General features: G+C 33.4%; 1 protein-coding gene across 5 annotated transcripts in view; it reads right to left on the bottom strand.

Moving 5' to 3' along the window:
- ptprfa (protein tyrosine phosphatase receptor type Fa) overlaps positions 1–19870 on the bottom strand; it is a 444470-nt gene that overhangs the window by 230285 nt on the left and 194315 nt on the right. For all 5 annotated transcript variants that reach the window (XM_056459356.1, XM_056459357.1, XM_056459358.1 and 2 more), the window contains exons 3-4: positions 18514–18659; positions 7273–7414 (exon numbers count right to left, since the gene is read on the bottom strand). In XM_056459356.1, coding sequence (XP_056315331.1) covers positions 7273–7414; positions 18514–18659 — 288 coding nt within the window. The remainder of the gene's footprint in view (positions 1–7272; positions 7415–18513; positions 18660–19870) is intronic.

Raw genomic sequence — 19870 nt, 5'->3', positions numbered from 1 at the left:
TTTTTACAGTGCATAATGTGCTTACATGTGTGTGCCAAAAAGAAGTCTAGCGGTTGCATTTTGGACTACTTGTAAGTGATTTTTTCCTGTTTTAATTCAACATATCCACACGCTTGCTCATCATGTCATCAAGTACCGGATATTCCAATAAACATAAACGTGTAAGTGATCGTGATCTATAACATGGGATGGACGTCGCCATGTTTACTTGCGGCCGCACATTTGCCTCATTCATAAAAAGCGGAACACGCAGGATTCAGCACGTAAATTCACCAGTAACTCCCAACATACAAGCAAGTAAGTGGCTGGTGAACTTAGACAAGAATAGATTGAACTTTATAGTTACTTTCACTACGTGTATCTGATATGAATAAAACACATCACCAAATTATATCTGAATGGATTGTTAGACTTCCATAGGCTACCTTGTGTGTTTTACAAACTCTAAATGTATTATTTTACTAGTCCTTTTGTGTATTTACATGTCTAAAACATAAATTAAGCATTAGGTGGTTAAAACGCTGCATAACTGTGATGATATGACAAGTCTTTCTCTGACTCAGCACCAGTCAACGCATCAAAGCTCAGTTTGAATTTTTCAGTTGCCACTTTATGGGTTAACAAGCTAACGCTAACTTGTCATGCTTGTCAAGCTGGATAACGAGTAAAAACACCAGCACCAGGGACTTTACGGTCCTCACTTCAAAATGGAACTAAAGTAGTCTGTAGTGATTTACCCTGCTGTTGAACTCCCTTCCTCCTCATCCCTGAGGAGCTGAACTCTGTATTAGTGCGTGAGAGAGACCGTGTTCTCTCCGCTACGCTCAGAACTTCACTTTTTTTTTTAATAATCAAACGGACCCCTGTCGCGCGACACAACGAATCGGTTATAAAATTTGTTGCCAACTCTTTTAGAAATCGATTTTTATCGATTTAATCGATTCGTTGGTGCAGCCCTATAATTGAGTTGTAATAGTCCAGACATGAAGATATAAATGTATTACTCTCTCAAACTGAGTAGGGGTTAAAATCACAAGACATTGTCTTGGAAAAATAATTCCAGAAATTTCATTTTGCATACTATTGGCATTAAATTCAAAACATGTTCTCAGGAGATGTGTAGCATTTGACCTATTACTTTTCTGTGTTGCTCCAGAATAAATTTCACATATTTGTTAATGAAATAATAAAATGTTTAGTGCGGTGCAATTTTTTTTTTTACTTTTTAGTGGTTTATCACCACTAGATTGGACTATTGTCTACTGTAATGCACTGTTTGCTGGCTGCCCAGCATCCTCTATTGACAAACTTCAGCTAGTACAAAATGCAGCTGCCAGAGTTCTTACCAGGTCTAGAAAATTTTATCACATCACCCCAATTTTATCCTCCTTACACTGGCTGCCTGTTAAGTTTCGTATTGAATTTAAAATATTGCTTCTTACATATAAAGCTTTAAATAATCTAGCTCCTGTTTATCTAACCAATCTTCTGTCTCGCTACAATCCAACTCGCTCTTTAAGGTCTCAAAACTCAGGGCTTCTGGTAGTACCTAGAATAGCAAAGTCGAGTAAAGGAGGTCGAGCCTTCTCATTTATAGCTCCTAAACTCTGGAATAGTCTTCCTGATAACGTCCGAGGCTCAGACACACTCTCCCAATTCAAAACTAGATTAAAGACCTATCTGTTCAGTAAAGCATACACTTAGTGCACCACTTGGGGGCTTCCACACAGGTTATGCATCTTGTTGATATACACTGTGAACATCAGCTACACTAATTATTTTCTTTATTCTCCATTTCCACCTGGGGATACTCTTCCCGAGGCCCTCAGACTATGCAGAGTCACTGATTCGATCCAAGACCAACGACGAGATGATCCCAAGGATTTTTATATCCTGGACCTGGCCGAATCCTGAGCAGCTACTGTGATGGTCATGGAGGAGTGGAGAACATGAGACTGATTCCTGTGACGCTCCAGTGACAGACGAGTCTTCGCTGAGGCCAGCTTCCAGCCTCCGCCACTGAGACTACAGCTCTGCACAAAAGTTTGGCCAGCTGAGAAATTAAAATGGTCGTGCCCAACTGAGCCTGGTTTCTCTCAAGGTTTTTTTTCTTCACTTCCGCCTTTAGTGAAGTTTTTTTTCCCTCTCCGCTGTCGCCACTGGCTTGCATGTTTCGGGATCTATAGAGCTGCGCATCGTTGGATTTGCTCTTCAGTATTTGGACTCTCAGTAGTGATTTTTAAACCACACTGATCTGAGCTAAACTGCACTGAACTCAACACTATAAACTGAACTACACTGTTCCTATTTACTGTGACCTTTTATGTGAAGCTGCTTTGACACAATCTACATTGTATAAGCGCTATACAAATAAAGGTGAATTGAATTGAATTGAATTGTAACTCATTATACTTTGGGATTAGTCAGAAAACCTTATCCCGGTTACAATTAGTTCAAAATACTGCTGCAAGGCTTTTAACAGGGACCAAGAAACATGAGCACATTACACCAGTTTTACGCTCTCTGCACTGGCTGCCTGTGCACTATCGAGTCACTTTTCAAATGCTGCTCTAGGTTTTTAAATCTCTAAATGGCCTGGCACCTTCTTATCTGTCAGACATTTTAATTGAGCATCAGCCTGGTCGGTCTCTTCGGTCATCTAACCAGAGACTGTTATTCATACCTAAGTCGAGGCTGAAATGCAGAGGTGACCGTGCTTTCGCAGTAGCTGGTCCTAGGCTGTGGAATGCTCTGCCCCTCTGTATCAGATCTGTTTCATCCCTGTCTGTTTTTAAATCTAGGTTAAAAACTTTTATCAGCGAAAAGTGTCTGTTTTAGCAATAATTTTATAATTTTATATATACATTTGTTTTTATCTGTTTTGATTTGTACTGTGCAGCACATTGTTCAACCTCTGGTTGTGTTAAATAGTGCTATAGAAATAAAATTGACATTGACATTGACAAACTCTAGATCAGTGTTTCCCAACCCTGATCCTGGAGGCACACCAACAGTACATATTTTGGATGTCTCCGTTATCTGACCCATTACCTTCAGGTTTTGGAGTCTCTTCTGATGTTATGATAAGATGATTCAGGTGTGTTTGATTAGGGAGAGGTTGAAAATGTGGACTGTTGGTGTGCCTTCAGGAACAGGGTTGGGAAACACTGCTCTAGATGATGGACAATAAAGATACATAAACTTTCCAAAGATACATAAACTGTGAATGTAGACCAAATCATTCAGCAACTGTTAATATTTTCCCTTGGGAAGATCATTCTTGAGAAAGTGCTTCTGACGGTGAGGGAAACACCGATATAGTCTACGAAAACATTTGACAGAAATCTCATTTTGCATGCTGTCTTAATCAAATTTGAAATATAAACTCATGAGACACTTGGCTTTCAAGTCATATTTCTAGGACATTACATTAATGTTTTCCTGTGTTTGTATAAGGAAAACAAATATTGAACACAATACAAATGATTTTTTCTCATGAATTCATAATGTTTAACTTTATATGTATATTTTAACATGTAACTTCACCTTTTACCACAGTAAAGCCCAAGGTGTCTTCTTTCCAATGATACATAATTGTGTTTGTAGCTTCCTGGAGTCAAGAACTGTTAGTGTTTAAAGTTAGGTAGGTGTAAATCCCCAAAATTGAGTGCTGGCTAATAGGTTAACTAGGTATGTGCCGGTATCACATTTTCATGCTGCGATTAGTTGATTGAGCTTTTATCACGGTATACGGTATTATCATGATATTGTAATTTTACTAGAGAAACAGGTAAAAAAACACAAACTTCAGTTTCGTCAACTTAGTAACTTTAATAACTTTTTAATTAACTAAAAGTACTTCAAATATTTAAATACAAATAAATATAAATAAAACAATAGACAATATAAAAGTAAACTTGAGCAATTATATCAAAGTGAATGTGCAAAGGGAAACCGTCTTCGATCAGCAATCCCTCTGCATTTTTTTGGAACCCAAAATATTTCCAAACCTCTGACTTTTTTTTTGAAGGGCGATAAATTGTCGGCAGCGTTCCTCCTTCCGCCATGCTTCTTCTTCGTGTGAGGATTAGAGAGTGGTGGCAGCGGCGGCGCGCACTGCCTGCACACAGTGCTTCTACATGTGGGGATTGTTAACATCAGAGTGCACATCAGTTCTGCGCAGCATATACGCAGTGTTTCTTCAAGCGGTTGATGGAAAATAAGCTAAGGCGCGTTCTAAGAATATAAATTCAGATCTATTATTTTTCACTGTATTTTGAAGTGCCCGCGATAACAATATCGTGCATATTCATTACCGTGATTTATCGCATTACCGAATACCGGCACAAGCCTAAGGTTAACTTTGACCAGTAATGTCAACTGAAAACAAGCATGATTTAACTACCTCCTTATCAAATACCAACTAGGTTTTTAACTACAAAAGATAAACCCCCTAATTTGCGCTCAGTGATGCCAAGCTATGACTAAAAGCTCCTTTACAGGAGGATGTTGAATTTCAGTGAGCTGTAACCATGCACTAAAGCAAGCAGCCACATCGGCTTTGTCTAAGAACACCATTTGTACTGAGATTTATCACCATGTAGTATCAGCACCTCCATATTCCTCATGTTTGAACATGAATTCAGCTGCAGTGTAGGCAGTGCTCACATAATAATGCATATCACCTCGATCTGTGTGTGTGTGTGTGTGTGCTGTAATCTAGCACAGGTCACAGGGCCAGGCATGGAAAGATCACTCTATCAGAGCTGCAGGCGCAGGTAATCTGCTCAAATGTGCCCTGAAATGAACTCGAATCTTTAAACACAAACACACATGCACACACCAGCCGAGCTTTGAGCAGAGGAACCACAGCGAGGCTTACAGAGAACAGAAGAAGTTATCGGAACACTGCACATGTTCCAATCCTGTGGCACAGAGAGTGTGTAAACATGTGTGTGTGTGTGTGGGTGTGTGGGTGTGTGTGTGTGTGTTTCTTCCCTTCACAATCCTGTGAGATGGAGGACTGATAAGCTTCATAACCATCAGCAGAATAACACACAACCGAGAACAAAACGCCTGGTCTGGCTGGAGCTTGGAAAGTTTCCCTCAGTCAGCATGTCCTGAGATTCCAGCAATCAGACTGAAAACACAGCTGAGCTTTTTGGGGGACATTATATTTGAGTAAATTTGACCAACTAGACAAAAAAAAAAAAAAAAAAACAGTCTTACTTACTTACTTACTTACTTACTTACTTACTTACTTACTTACTTACTTACTTGCTTTCTTGCTTGCTTGCTTGCTTGCATACTTGCATACTTTCTTACTTGCTTACTTGCTTATACTTGCTTACTTGCTTGCTTGCTTGCTTACTTTCTTACTTGCTTGCTTGCTTGCGTGCTTGCTTGCTTACTTTCTTACTTGCTTACTTGCTTATACTTGCTTGCTTGCTTGCTTACTTTCTTACTTACTTGCTTACTTACTTGCTTATACTTGCTTGCTTGCTTGCTTGCTTACTTACTTGCTTATACTTGCTTACTTACTTGCTTGCTTACTTTCTTACTTACTTGCTTACTTGCTTACTTGCTTATACTTGCTTGCTTGCTTGCTTACTTTCTTACTTACTTGCTTACTTACTTGCTTATACTTGCTTGCTTGCTTGCTTGCTTACTTACTTGCTTATACTTGCTTACTTACTTACTTGCTTGCTTACTTACTTACTTGCTTACGTGCTTATACTTGCTTACTTACTTACTTACTTGCTTACTTGCTTATACTTACTTGCTTACTTACTTACTTGTTTATACTTGCTTACTTACTTACTTACTTGCTTACTTGCTTATACTTACTTGCTTACTTACTTATTGAAGGTGTTTAAAATAACTGTATATGCTGTCTGTGTTATAATAAACACCTAAAAAATGGCGCTTTTTGTATTTTTTTATAAACTCAAATTTGAAAGTGGACCTTTTAGGTTATGTGTGGTCTAGATGGCTGTATTAATTTTGGTGGTTCCTGCACATGTCTGTAATCATCGGAAAAAAATGTCTCCACCGTAATCTATGGAAAGTTATTGTATTCCAACTGATGAGAGGTGCTATACAAGCCACAGGGACCGGTCATTTTTTTCATATTTCACTATTCTTTTATTTGACCAAACATAATTCACTGTGTTTGGACCACCTCAGACATTTAAAAGGATTACTTATGCACATCATCTCAAAGACAGAGGAGAAATGGCCCTGAAGCGCACAGCATAAGGTAAGAGATGACAGCTGTCTGTGCTATCTGCGGCTGCTTATTGATTATAAATGTATTGTTTTCACTTCTGCGCCATGGAAACCCCGCAATTCATTCGACAACCGTTTGATATGAGAATATAATTCAGTAAAAAGAATGCTAGAACCGTATGAGCACCGGCAAGAGCTTTCATTTGAGCTATAACTTGTACATGTGTCATATATGAACCATATGAAAAATATGAAAATGAACCAATGTTCAATACCCATCTCGGGTACCAAAAATACTGTGTATTTAAGTGTAAATAACGTTTGTACAGTGGGATAAATACCAAAGTGATGCATATGTGCATAAAATATAGCTTCTACACTCTCAAACGAAACCACTTAAGGGGGTCTGGTGCAATGCTAGCCCTTTAAATCTTGAAGCGAAAGTCGATGCCGTTGTTTAACTGGTTAATCTAAAAAACTGTAACCATTCACTGCCATTATATAAATCCTCAAGGATCACGGATCCAGCTCAAAATCTTCTTTAATGTTCTACAGAAGAAAAACTAAAAGTCATCTACATCTTGGATGACCTGTGGGTGAGCAAATTAGCAGGAAAGTTTAATTTTTGGGTGAACTATCCCTTTAATAAAAAAATAACCAAGGTCAATGTTGATTTGTGTCGACTTTAATTAGATCTTCCCAGCTGAGTTACCATGGAGGTAACAGGGCAACTTCATTAACTGAGTGAATATTTGCCAAAGCTAACAGCGACTGAATGTGAAACCTCATAGTTGAAAGCATTTTGCCTGACCCGTCCTACCCCAGTTAGTGAGACCACCTACTCAGTTCCTGTTTGTCATGTTCTCAGAATAGCAATTACCTGAGTGCAAAAACACAACACTTAACAAGAACGAGAGCTACCAAAATACTCTGATTTCTTTGATTTTCTCTGCAGAATCCCAACTGCACAGTGAACGCAGTGAATGGAGATAAAATGACTGCAGTTGTACATCATCATTGAGTGAAACAAAAGTGTGCTCTTACCTTCTAATACAGTGAGTTTAGCACTAGTGTTAATTTCTCCAACACTGTTGGTAGCTGTGCACTCGTAAATGGCCTCATCTCGATGTGTCCGTAATGGCTGGATTCGCAGTACAGAGCCTGAGCCGTCATCAAACTCTATTACCTGAAACACACACAGACAATTGCATGATATTAGACACTTCCAGCATATACAGTCAGACTCCTGCTCTACAGGTGTCTATATGGCATTGCCGAGTTTGCTTCCATTCTGATATCCATGAAATATTGATTGTAAGGAATGTAGTCTAAGAAACTGCACAATGCATGAATGTATGCGCATATTTAAAATATATAAATGCACAAATAAATATATCAATAAATACACACATTTTTGAATCGCTGAATGCAATAAATGCATTAAATAAAAATGTGCATGAATGACTGACTGACTGACTGACTGACTGACTGACTGACTGACTGACTGAATGACTGACTGACTGACTGACTGACTGAATGAATGAGTGAATGAATGAGTGAATGAATGAGTGAATGAAAAGTGAGTGCAAAAATACATCCATTTTATCATAATAATCATACAAACAACGAAGTGAATGGGTGAGTGAATGAATGATTGAAAACTGAGAGCAAAATACATACATTTTATAGAGGTAATCATATAAACAATGAACTGAATGAATGAACGATTGAATGAATGAATAAATGACTGACTGGCTGACTGAATGAAGTAAGTCCAGATTACATACATTTTATACATAGATAATCAAACAAACAATGAAATGAATGAATGAATGAATGAATGAAAAGTAGGTGCAAAAATTCATTCATTTCATTGTTTGTATGATTATCTATGTATAAAATGTATGAATAGATGATAGATGAATAGATGAATGAATGAATGAATGAATGAATGAATGAATGAATGAATGAATGAATGAATGAATGAAAAGTGGGTGCAAAAATACAGACATTTTATACATAGATAATCATACAAACAATGAAATGAATGAATGAATGAATGAATGAAAAGTGGGTGCAAAAATGCATACATTTTATAAATAGATAATCATACAAACAATGAAATTAATGAAAAGTGAGTGCAAAATACATTTTATACATAGATAATCATACAAACAATGAAATGGATGAATTGAATTGAATGAATGAATGAGTGAGTGAGTGAATGAATGAATGAATGAATGAATGAATGAATGAATGAATGGATGGATGGATGGATGGATGGATGGATGGATGGATGGATGGATGGATGGATGGATGGATGAAAAGTACCTTTTATAAATAAATAATCGTACAAATAATGAAATAAATGAATAAATGTAAGATGAATGAATGAATGAATAAAAAAACTTTCTGTATGGCTTGTGTAAAATTATTACAGATATAGCATAGTAAATTATACCGTACAGTGCACAACCTTTGTTGACAATTTTTATTATAATATTTACTTATTTTAAAACTTGAGAGCATTAATGACCACTTTAATTGTATGAATACAAATACACATAGTATTATAAAATGTGTTTTTATTTATTTTTTTGTATTTGTTTTTTTTGTATTTAAATGTTTTATAAATTTTTGTATTTTATTTATTTGTTTTTTTTACTAAAAATTTTTATATTTTTTGTATTTTTATTTTTTTTTACATTTTTTATTTTATTTTATTTTATTTTATTTTATTTGCCTCATTAATATAGTCATACCATAATTCCTGCTGTGTTCTTCCCTATCATCACAACGATTACAGAACAACCAATTACCAGCCAAAATGTCATTAGGCATCAAACCTAATACATTACATCCAGATGGAAACAAAGCCAGTCACTCTTAAAAGACGGTGGTGTGAAAAACACAGTGAGATGATCTGTTGTAGAGTGTGCTGAGTGTGTTAAAGTGAGAGATGCGTGTGCTGTCAGAGCCCGTATCGTTCACGCTCAATCAGCTGTGTTGACGGTGTGAGGAGGGTCGTCTCTGGGAGCCCTCATGTCTGCGTTAGCCGTCAGACATGCTCTGATTTTAGCTTGACTGCCAAATTGAGATCAACCTGAGCTCCCCTGCTGGAGCCCATCCTGTCTATACCGATGCTCAAAACAAACGCAATATTGCCTGCAATGAAATACTTCACTTTGAGCTCATGAGATTTCACAATATAAGAGCCTGTATTTGTGCCATAACTCCATAGCATCGAGCTTCTTTTTAAATTTAGCTCGTTTAGTTCGTGTCTTACATCAAAAACAATTACAGATACAGTTGAAGTCAAATTTATTAGCCCTCCTTTTCTTTTAATAATAATTCCTTACATTTATATAGCACTCTTCTGGACACTCAAAGTGCTTTACACATTTTTGAGGGGAATCTCCTCATCCACCACCAGCATGCAGCATCCACCTGGATGACACAACGGCAGCCATATTGTGCCACACCACACACCAGCTGATTGCTGGAGTGGAGACAGAGTGATGAAGCCAATTATGATATGGGGATGGTTAGGAGGCCATGATGGACAGAGGCCAGTGGGCAAACTTGTCCAGAATGCTACTCATTTCAAGGACATCCTGGGATTATTAAGGACCACAGAGAGTCGAGACCTCAGTTTAACATCACATGCGAAAGATGGCGCTCACTGAGCAGTATAGAGTCATCTTCAATATACTGGGGCGATAGGACTAGGGTTGGGTATCGTTCGGTACCAAAACAGTGCCTGATCCGATACTTTTGAGCCACAAAATAATTTGTAAAAAATGTTTTAATCTCTATAATTGAACAATCTAATTATATATTTATAATAAGTTTAAAGTATTCATCAGTTCATATTTTATATTATTTATTCATATTTATATTCATTTGTTTGTTAGCATGAATGCAAGATTTACTTTATGCTATTAACATTACATTAGCTTACTATTAACCTGTGGAAAGGCTGTCTTCAATATCAGTGAACTCCTTTTTTCTAGTGTTGGGGCTTGTGACTACTTTTACATGGACACCAGTAATCTAATGATTTAGCTCAATCCGAATAAGACAATAATATGATTAAAGTGTTTATATGAGTTATTTGTTAAATGTTCCTTTCATGACTCCGTGTTATAGATTATAGCACATAGATCAATTATTGCTATAGATCCACCGTGCTATGCACGTTTCCCATGTGGTCTCCCATACATTCTAGTTATTGACTGGGCGCAGCCCTGCTTGGCTTCAATATTTGAACACCTTTTCAAATATTTCATAAATCATATTTAAGAAATCCAACAGATTCAGGAATTTTTCACAGTATTTCCTACAATATTTTTTCTTCAGGAGAAAGTCTTATTTGTTTTATTTCGGCTAGAATAAAAGCAGTTTTTAAAATGTTTAAAATGTTAGTTATTCAATGTTATTAGCCCCCTTATACAATATTAATTTTCGATAGTCTACAGAATAAACCACTGTTATTCAATGACTTGCCTAATTACACTAACTTTACCCTAATTAACCTAGTTAAGCCTTTAAATGTCACTTTAAGCTGTATAGAAGTGTCTAGAAAAATATCTAGTCTAATATTATTTACTGTCATCATGGCAAAGATAAAATAAATCAGTTATTAGAAATGAGTTATTAAAACTAATATGTTTAGAAATGTGTATCTGTTCAGCAACAATTCTGACTTCACGTTCTGACTTATTTTAAAGAACTGACTGTACCTTTAAGACTTTAGAAAATGTTTTGACTTGTTTCACTCTTTGCTGAATGGATGCTTTATGAACACGAGCTGATAATGTGCTCATAATTGTGGTATCATTATTGTAATGGATTCTAAACCATTTTTGCAGCTTAGTTTCAGTAAATGGTTTGGTCCATGTCCATGCTGTATGTGCCAATGATGCCAGACTTTATCACAGAAGAACCATCATTAAATCTACAAATAGGACTGGTGATGGTATAGACTGAAACTAGCAAACAATTCTACACTACTGATTTCAATTTGACTTGTACTTAATTGGCTAAGCTAAACATGTTCTAACAACAAGCATACATTTAATTAGAGTAATAGGAATATTATTCAACATTATTCAATTAACTGATTAATTAAAGTGAACTAATAAACAGCTCACTAAATTTTGAATTTAACATTATATTATATTATATTATATTATATTATATTATATTATATTATATTATATTATATTATATTATATTATATTATATTATACTTTATTATATATATATATATATATATATATATATATATATATATATATATATATATATATATATATATATATATATATATATATATATATATATATATATATATATATATATACATATATATATATATATATATATATATATATATATATATATATATATATATATATATACATATATATATACTGTATATATATATATATATATATATATATATATATATATATATATATATATATATATATATATATATATATATAAAAGACATTTAAGATTTAATCTCTTTATATTTATCATAATCACATGAAGTATTATTAATACTAGTGTGTTATTTCACTAAGGGTGAAATGAAATGGTATTTAAGTTGGCAGCGCACAAAAATGTGAAAATGGAGTTATATATAAATCATATTTCATTGTTAAATCAATTATTATTCTAATAATTGTTTAAAATATGTTCTAATGAATCAAACTTTATCCAGTTTATTAGCTGCTGAGTGCAACCTCCTTATTATGAGACACTGAGATCATTGCAATGAATGGAAATGTATACTAATACTATACATCAGGAATTACTATGCTCTTTGAAAATAGCAATCATCTCCCTCCTAAATCTCTTATTGGAATAATAATGATATGTTATAATATGTTTAGAGATTTGAAATGGGAAAAAATATGGTCTTTGCAACAAAAATATTTCCTCACCAACAAGGTCAAAGAAGTGTCTTTTAAATTAATCAACAAGTTTCATCCTATTGAAGAATTTTTGAAAAAGTTTATTTTAATATTGATGTAAAATGTTCATTTAGTCAATTTCATACTGAAACTGTTTTTCATTTATTTTGGGATTGTAATTATGCTGTACAATTTTGGAAACATACTGGCTCATTTAATAATGATAATTTGCAGCAAGGTGTTTCTGTTACTTTTAAAGAAATTCTTTTTGGTTATTATGAATCTGCCTCTACTCAGAGAAATGCTTATTTTGTTATAAATGTAATTTATTTTCTTTGTAAATTCCATATCCACAAATGCAAATTTACTAATACCAAACCATATTTGCCTGTTTTTTTGTTTTTTTTTGCAAAAATTTAATCATTATTTACATTTATTTCATTTTCTCAAAATAAGAAAGCAAAAAGATCGATTTCATTTTGTAATGACTATAATTTATGTAGTGTAATTATTATCATTTTTATTATTATTATTATTATTATTACTATTACTATTATCATTTTTATTATTATTATTATTATCAATATTATTATTATCATTTTTATTATCATTTTTATTATTATTATTATTATCAATATTATTATTATTATTATTATTATTATAATTATTATTATTATTATTATTATTATCAATATTATTATTATCATTATTATTATTATTATTATTATTATTATTATTATCATTATTATTATTATTATTATTATTATTATTATTATTATTATTATTATTATTATTATTATTATCAATATTAGTATTATTATTATTATTATTATTATTATTATTATCATTATTATTATTATTGTTGTTATTATTATTATCAATATCCATATTATTATTATTATTATTATTATTATCATTATCATTATTATTATTATTATTATTATTATTATTATTATTATTATTATTATTGTTATTATTATTATCAATATTATTATTATTATTATTATTATTATTATTATTATTATTATTATTGTTATTATTATTATCAATATTATTATTATTATTATTATTATTATTATTATTATTATTATTATTATTATCAATATCCATATTATTATTATTATTATTATTATTATTATTATTATTATTATTATTATTATTATCATTATTATTATTATTATTATTATTATCATTATTATTATTATTGTTATTATTATTATTATTATTATTATTATTATCAATATCCATATTATTATTATTATTATTATTATTATTATTATTATTATTATTATTATTATTATTATTATTATCATTATTATCATTATTATTATTATTATTATTATTATTATTGTTAATATTATTATCAATATTATTATTATTATTATTATTATTATTATTATTATTATTATTATTATTATTATCAATATTATTATTATTATTATTATTATTATTATTATTATTATTATCATCAATATTATTATTATTATTATTATTATTATTATTATTATTATTGTTATTATTATTATCATTATCATTATCATTATTATTATTATTATTATTATTATTATTATTATTATAGTATTACCTTAAAATGAAAGTTACCAATTTCCATCATTCTTCAAATTATCTTCCAACATTCCACATGTATGTTTACAATGGATGTTTACATTACCTTTTATGTTGAAATTTCTAGTATTAAAAGTACCATCATGACTAACATTGTTATTTCATTTGATTATTAACAAAAGATATTTATGACGGCTGATAATGTTGGGTTTGGAACAGTGTTAAATAGTTTATTAGTAAGTTAGCTTCTGGCTTATGCAGACCAGCAGGACTGATGACTGTCCAGGATCCTAAAGTGACCACAGCAGACACATCAGACCTGTGCCACCTGTACAGCCAACTGTACCACCGCTAAGCGTGCCAGTCTGTGTCAGTGCCAGGACAGTGAAGGATGAGATCAGGGGCGACCCGTCAGACCTCCTCCAAAAACTCTCCTTCTGACCGGCCCAGGCCAAACTGAGGCCACGATAGACTCATAAGCAGCAGCAGCAGGGCCAGATGAGAGCAGAAGAGAGCAGTGCTCATGCCCAAGGTGGAAAAAGAGCAATGGCATTCATAAAGCAGGCTGCATTATAAAAATGTGACCAGTTTTGCCATTATTTGTTTATTCTGGAGTATCCTGATGTCAGATGGCTTGATGCTAGACTTGTTATGTCATACATTATAGATATTATATTTGTAGTAATGCTCTACCACTGAACATGTACTATGCTGTTTTATCCTAGAAAGACTTTTTTGATCACCAAAGCTGTAATTTATAACACTCTTGTAAAACCATAATCATACCATTAAAATTATCTATTTTATATCATCCATCCATCCATCCATATATACATCCATCCATCTATCTATATATCATCCATCCATCCAACCATCTATTTATACATCATCCATCCATCCAACCATCTATTTTTATATCATCCATCCATCCATACATACATCCATCCATCCATCCAACCATCTATTTATACATCATCCATCCATCCAACCATCTATTTTATATCATCCATCCATCCATCCATATATACATCCATCCATCCAACCATCTATCTATATATCATCCATCCATCCAACCATCTATCTATATATCATCCATCCATCCAACCATCTATCTACATATCATCCATCCATCCAACCATCTATTTACATATCATCCATCCATCCATCCATATATACATCCATCCATCCAACCATCTATCTATATATCATCCATCCATCCAACCATCTATTTACATATCATCCATCCATCCATCCATCCATCCATTTATATACCATCCATCCATCCATCCATCCATCCATCCATCTAACCATCTATTTATATATCATCCATCCATCCATCCATCCATCCATCCATCTAACCATCTATTTATGTCATCCATCCATCTATCTATCTATCTATCTATCTATCTATCTATCTATCTATCTATCTATCTATCTATCTATCTATCTATCTATCTATCTATCTATCTATCTATCTATCTATCCATCCATCCATATATCCCTTCCTTCCTCCCTCCCTCCACCCATTCATCCATCCATCCCTCCCTCCATCATCCATCTTACCATCCATATATCCATCCATATAGCCATCCATCCATCCATCCACCCATCCATGCATCCAACCATCCATGCATGCATCCATACCTCCCTCCCTCCACTCATCCATCCATCCATCCCTCCATCCAGCCTCCATCCATCTAACCATCCATATATCCATCCATACAGCCATCCATACAGCCATCCATCCCCCCACCCATCCATCCATCCATCCATCCATCTATCCAACCATCCATATATCCATTTATCTATTCCTATACCCATCTATCCACCCATCTAACCATCCATTGATCCAATTAGACATCCATACATCCATCAATCAATCCATCCATCTATCCAGATATCCATGCATCCATCCATCTAATCATCCATTTATCCATCCCCCCATCTAACCATCCATATATCCATCCATATATCCATCCATCCATTTATACATCCATCCATGCATATCTATCTATCTATCTATCTATCTATCTATCTATCTATCTATCTATCTATCTATCTATCTATCTATCTATCTATCTATCTATCTATCTATCTATCTATCTATCTATCTATCTATCTATCTATCTATCTATCTATCTATCCATCCATCCATCCATCTATTCATCTATCTATCTATCTATCTATCTATCTATCTATCTATCTATCTATCTATCTATCTATCTATCTATCTATCTATCTATCTATATAACCCTCCCTCCACCCACCCACCCATCCAACCCTCCCTCCATGCATCCATGTAATTAACATATTATTATCTTTAAAAAATGTAAATGACCCTGATAAAGCCTGGTTTCAAATAATTTTACACCAGTAATTTAAGGTGATGCGAACTGTATAACACCTTTATAGTAACCTACAAAAGCCACTGACACAGATTTTCGTTTTATTTATTTATTTTTTCAGCAAAAGAAGAGCCAACACTTTCCCTCGACTGTGAGAAAACTAATCATGTGTGTTTTGCAGGACGGGTTTTGTGAGGGCTTGAAGTAATGGGGTCAGTCTAACTAAGCGGCTACTTTAAGTTAGGCAGAATTTAATCTCTCTCACGCAGCACCTTTAATTTTCCCAGTCCAAAAATGAAGCGCCGCATTCCCCTCTTTCTGTCGTCAGCATTTCCAGGCCTCGCCGTCTAATTAAAAATACATCTACCTGCCATCTCAGTGACCACAGCTTCACCTGGGATCAGTACATGCACACCACATACATAATTTGAGCTCTCCGTCCATTATATCAGTGACACTGGTGTCGGTAAGTTCAGATATGAACAGAACAGAACAGAGTAACACTGCCTAACCCCACACATGATCTTAATCAAAGAGAGCTGCTGTATAATATCAGCAGCCTTCAAGCCACTTGAGAGGAGAAATGACAAGATCTTTGTTGCATCTGATTTAATATTCTCAGTGGTGGGATGTAAGGCATTACATTAATGGATTATATTCTTAAGCAGGTTATTTTTTGTACAGTTAAAATGATGTTTGCTGTTTGTTTTAACTACTGATTTAAAATAAGCTGAAACAACACAATACTTGAGGGTTTTTTTGGGGTACAACTAAATTATTTTGTGTACAATCCACTTAAATTTCATTCATCCATTCATTTTCCTCCGGCTAAGTCCATTATTTCTCTGGGGTTGCCACTGCAGAATGAACCACCAACTATTCCAGCATATGTTTTTTAGGCAGTGGATGCCCTTCCAGCTGCAACCCAGTACTAGGAAACACCCATACACTCTCATGCACATACAGTTGAGGTTAGAATTATTAGCCCCCCCTTTGATTTTTTTTTTCTTTTTTAAATATTTACCAAATGATGTTTAACAGAGCAAGGAAATTTTCACAGTATGTCTGATAATATTTTTTCTTCCGGAGAAAGATTTATTTGTTTTATTTCGGCTAGAATAAAAGCAGTTTTTAATTAAAAAAAAATAATTTTAAGGTCAAAATTATTAGCCCCTTTAAGCTGTATTTTTTTTCCAAGTCTACAGAACAAACTATCGTTATACAATAACTTGCCTAATTACCCTAACCTGCCTAGTTAACCTAATTAACCTAGTTAAGCCTTTAAATGTCACTTTAAGCTGTATAGAAGTGTCTTGAAAAATATCTAGTCAAATATTATTTACTGTCATCATGGCAAAGACAAAATAAATCAGTTATTAGAAATGAGTTATTAAAATTATTATGTTTAGAAATGTGTTGAAGAAATCTGCTCTCCGTTAAACAGAAATTGGAGGAAAAAATAAACAGGGGGGCTAATAATTCAGGGGGGCTAATAATTCTGACAAAATTCCTGAAAGCAAAGAAGGTCAAGATGCTCCAGGATTGGCCAGTCCAGTCACCAGACATGAACATTATTGAGCATGTCTGGGGTAAGATGAAGGAGGAGGCATTGAAGATGAATCTAAAGTATCTTGATGAACTCTGGGAGTCCTGCAAGAACGCTTTCTTTGCCATTCCAGATGACTTTATTAATCAGTGATTTGAGTCATTGCAGAGATGTATGGATGCAGTCCTCCAAGCTCATGATGGAGTCAGACACAATATTCATTCTGTTTCCACTGCAGCATGACCACATATTCTATACTGGACATTATTTATGTTCAGTGACAAGACTTTTGTCTGAGCAAAGTCAGACCTTACTGTCCTAATTAAATCATTAAAAATCAAGCCATGATCATATTTTACTGTGGTAAAATAAGCGTAATCTAGAAGCCTTTGCCTTTCATATAAGCCACTTCTGATACCAAATGATCAACTAGATGTCAAGTTATTACTTGCTGTTCCTAAAACTTGGATAAGCGACAAGACTTTGGCAGGTAGTGTATGTAAATAAGAATAAAGTGGGTAAATTTCTCTATGAGAGTTCTGTAACAATAATACCTATCATACAGTAGGTCTGTGATTTGCTGCTTTATCTTTATCCTAGTTTTAGATCTTTTAATAAAAAGCCTGAGTTACAACTCTCAATATATTCAGAAACTCTGAATTTTCCCATTAATTAATTAGACCAGAAGTAATCTACTCATTTTATTATTCTTTCTCAATAAATGTATAATGAAATTAAGTTTACTGTTACTTGTGTCATTATTTTATGCATCAGTTTATTTGTAGTTGAGTACCTTTTTGGGCTACTCTACCCAGCTCTGAATGTTCTGGTAAATGAAGTAGGTTGATGATGCTAAAATCACATCTGATCACAAACGACACACAAACACTCATTCAAACTTCACCTCAAAGCGCTGAGAGCTGACTTTCTTGCCCTTTTTCATCCAGGTGATCCGGGGTTTGGGTTCTCCGACTGCCTGGCACACGAATGATGCCACCCCTCCTGAAATCCCTGTCTGATCTTCAGGAGTCTTAATGAAACTGGGCATGCCTGGAAGAGAAAGACAGACGTCAATTGCACATTCAAGAAAGAAAATAAAAATCCCAAATTCCTGAAATAAGAATTGTTTACCAGAGGACGAAAAGACACAACGTAAAGAACAACTGGGAGAATTTCTACAAATATAAAAAAATAATAATCCTAATTTAATTTAATTTAATTTAATTTAATTTAATTTAATTTAATTTAATTTAATTTAATTTAATTTAATTTAATTTAATTTAATTTAATTTAATTTAATTTAATTTAATTTAATTTAATTTAATTTTAAAATGTGTAAACTTTTATAACTTTTATTCAAAGTACAATGAGATAATATAACCAATATTTATATGCTGTCATAACCCCCCACAACCCCACACCCCCCCCCACACACACACACAAATAATTCCAACCATTTATTTTAATGTTTTTCAAATGCATTTAGATTTTAATTTGAAATCAGACGAGCAAATGCAAATCAAATATGCAAATTAAATCTCACATAGATCTTTTAATGGTTATATTAGCAATTTCTAAAGTTTAAATGTTAACTGCAGTAAAGCAAATCATGTAAAAAAAACTCTTACATTTATTTTATTTGATATTATTTTCTTACAAACGTTTAGTTTCATTCATTCATTTTCTTTTCGGCTTAGTCCCTTTATTAATTTGGAGTCGCCACAGCGCAATGAACTGCCAACTTATCCAGCCTATGTTTACGCAGCGGATGCCCTCATCACTAGAAAACATCCATGCACACTCTTACACTACGGACAATTTGGCCTACCCAATTCACCAATAGAGCATGTCTTTGGACTGTGGAGGAAACCGGAGCACCCAGAGGAAACCAGCGCCAACACGGGGAGAACATGCACACTCCACACAGAAATGCCAACTCACCCAGCCGAGGCACGAACCAGCAACTTTCTTGCTGTGAGGCAAACGTGCTACCCACTGCATCACCCCAGCGTTTAGCTTATCAGTACTTAACTTAAAAATACATCAAATACAAAAACTAAATATTTAACAAATTACTAAACTTTTTTCTTTTCTTTTTGATTCCTTTAAAACCTCTTTTAACATATTTTTATTCTGTTTTCGATCACTTTTACTGTTTGTTGTTTTTATTTATTGTGTTTTATGTTTCTTTAATTATTAAGTAAAGCACTTCAAATATTTTGATATTATTTTCTTACAAACATTTAATTTTTTGGTACTTA

Source organism: Danio aesculapii, chromosome 6 (assembly GCF_903798145.1).
Source record: "Danio aesculapii chromosome 6, fDanAes4.1, whole genome shotgun sequence".
NCBI classification, from domain to species: domain Eukaryota; kingdom Metazoa; phylum Chordata; class Actinopteri; order Cypriniformes; family Danionidae; genus Danio; species Danio aesculapii.
Note: the sequence above shows the minus strand (reverse complement) of the source record. Positions and strands in the feature narration are given on the sequence as shown.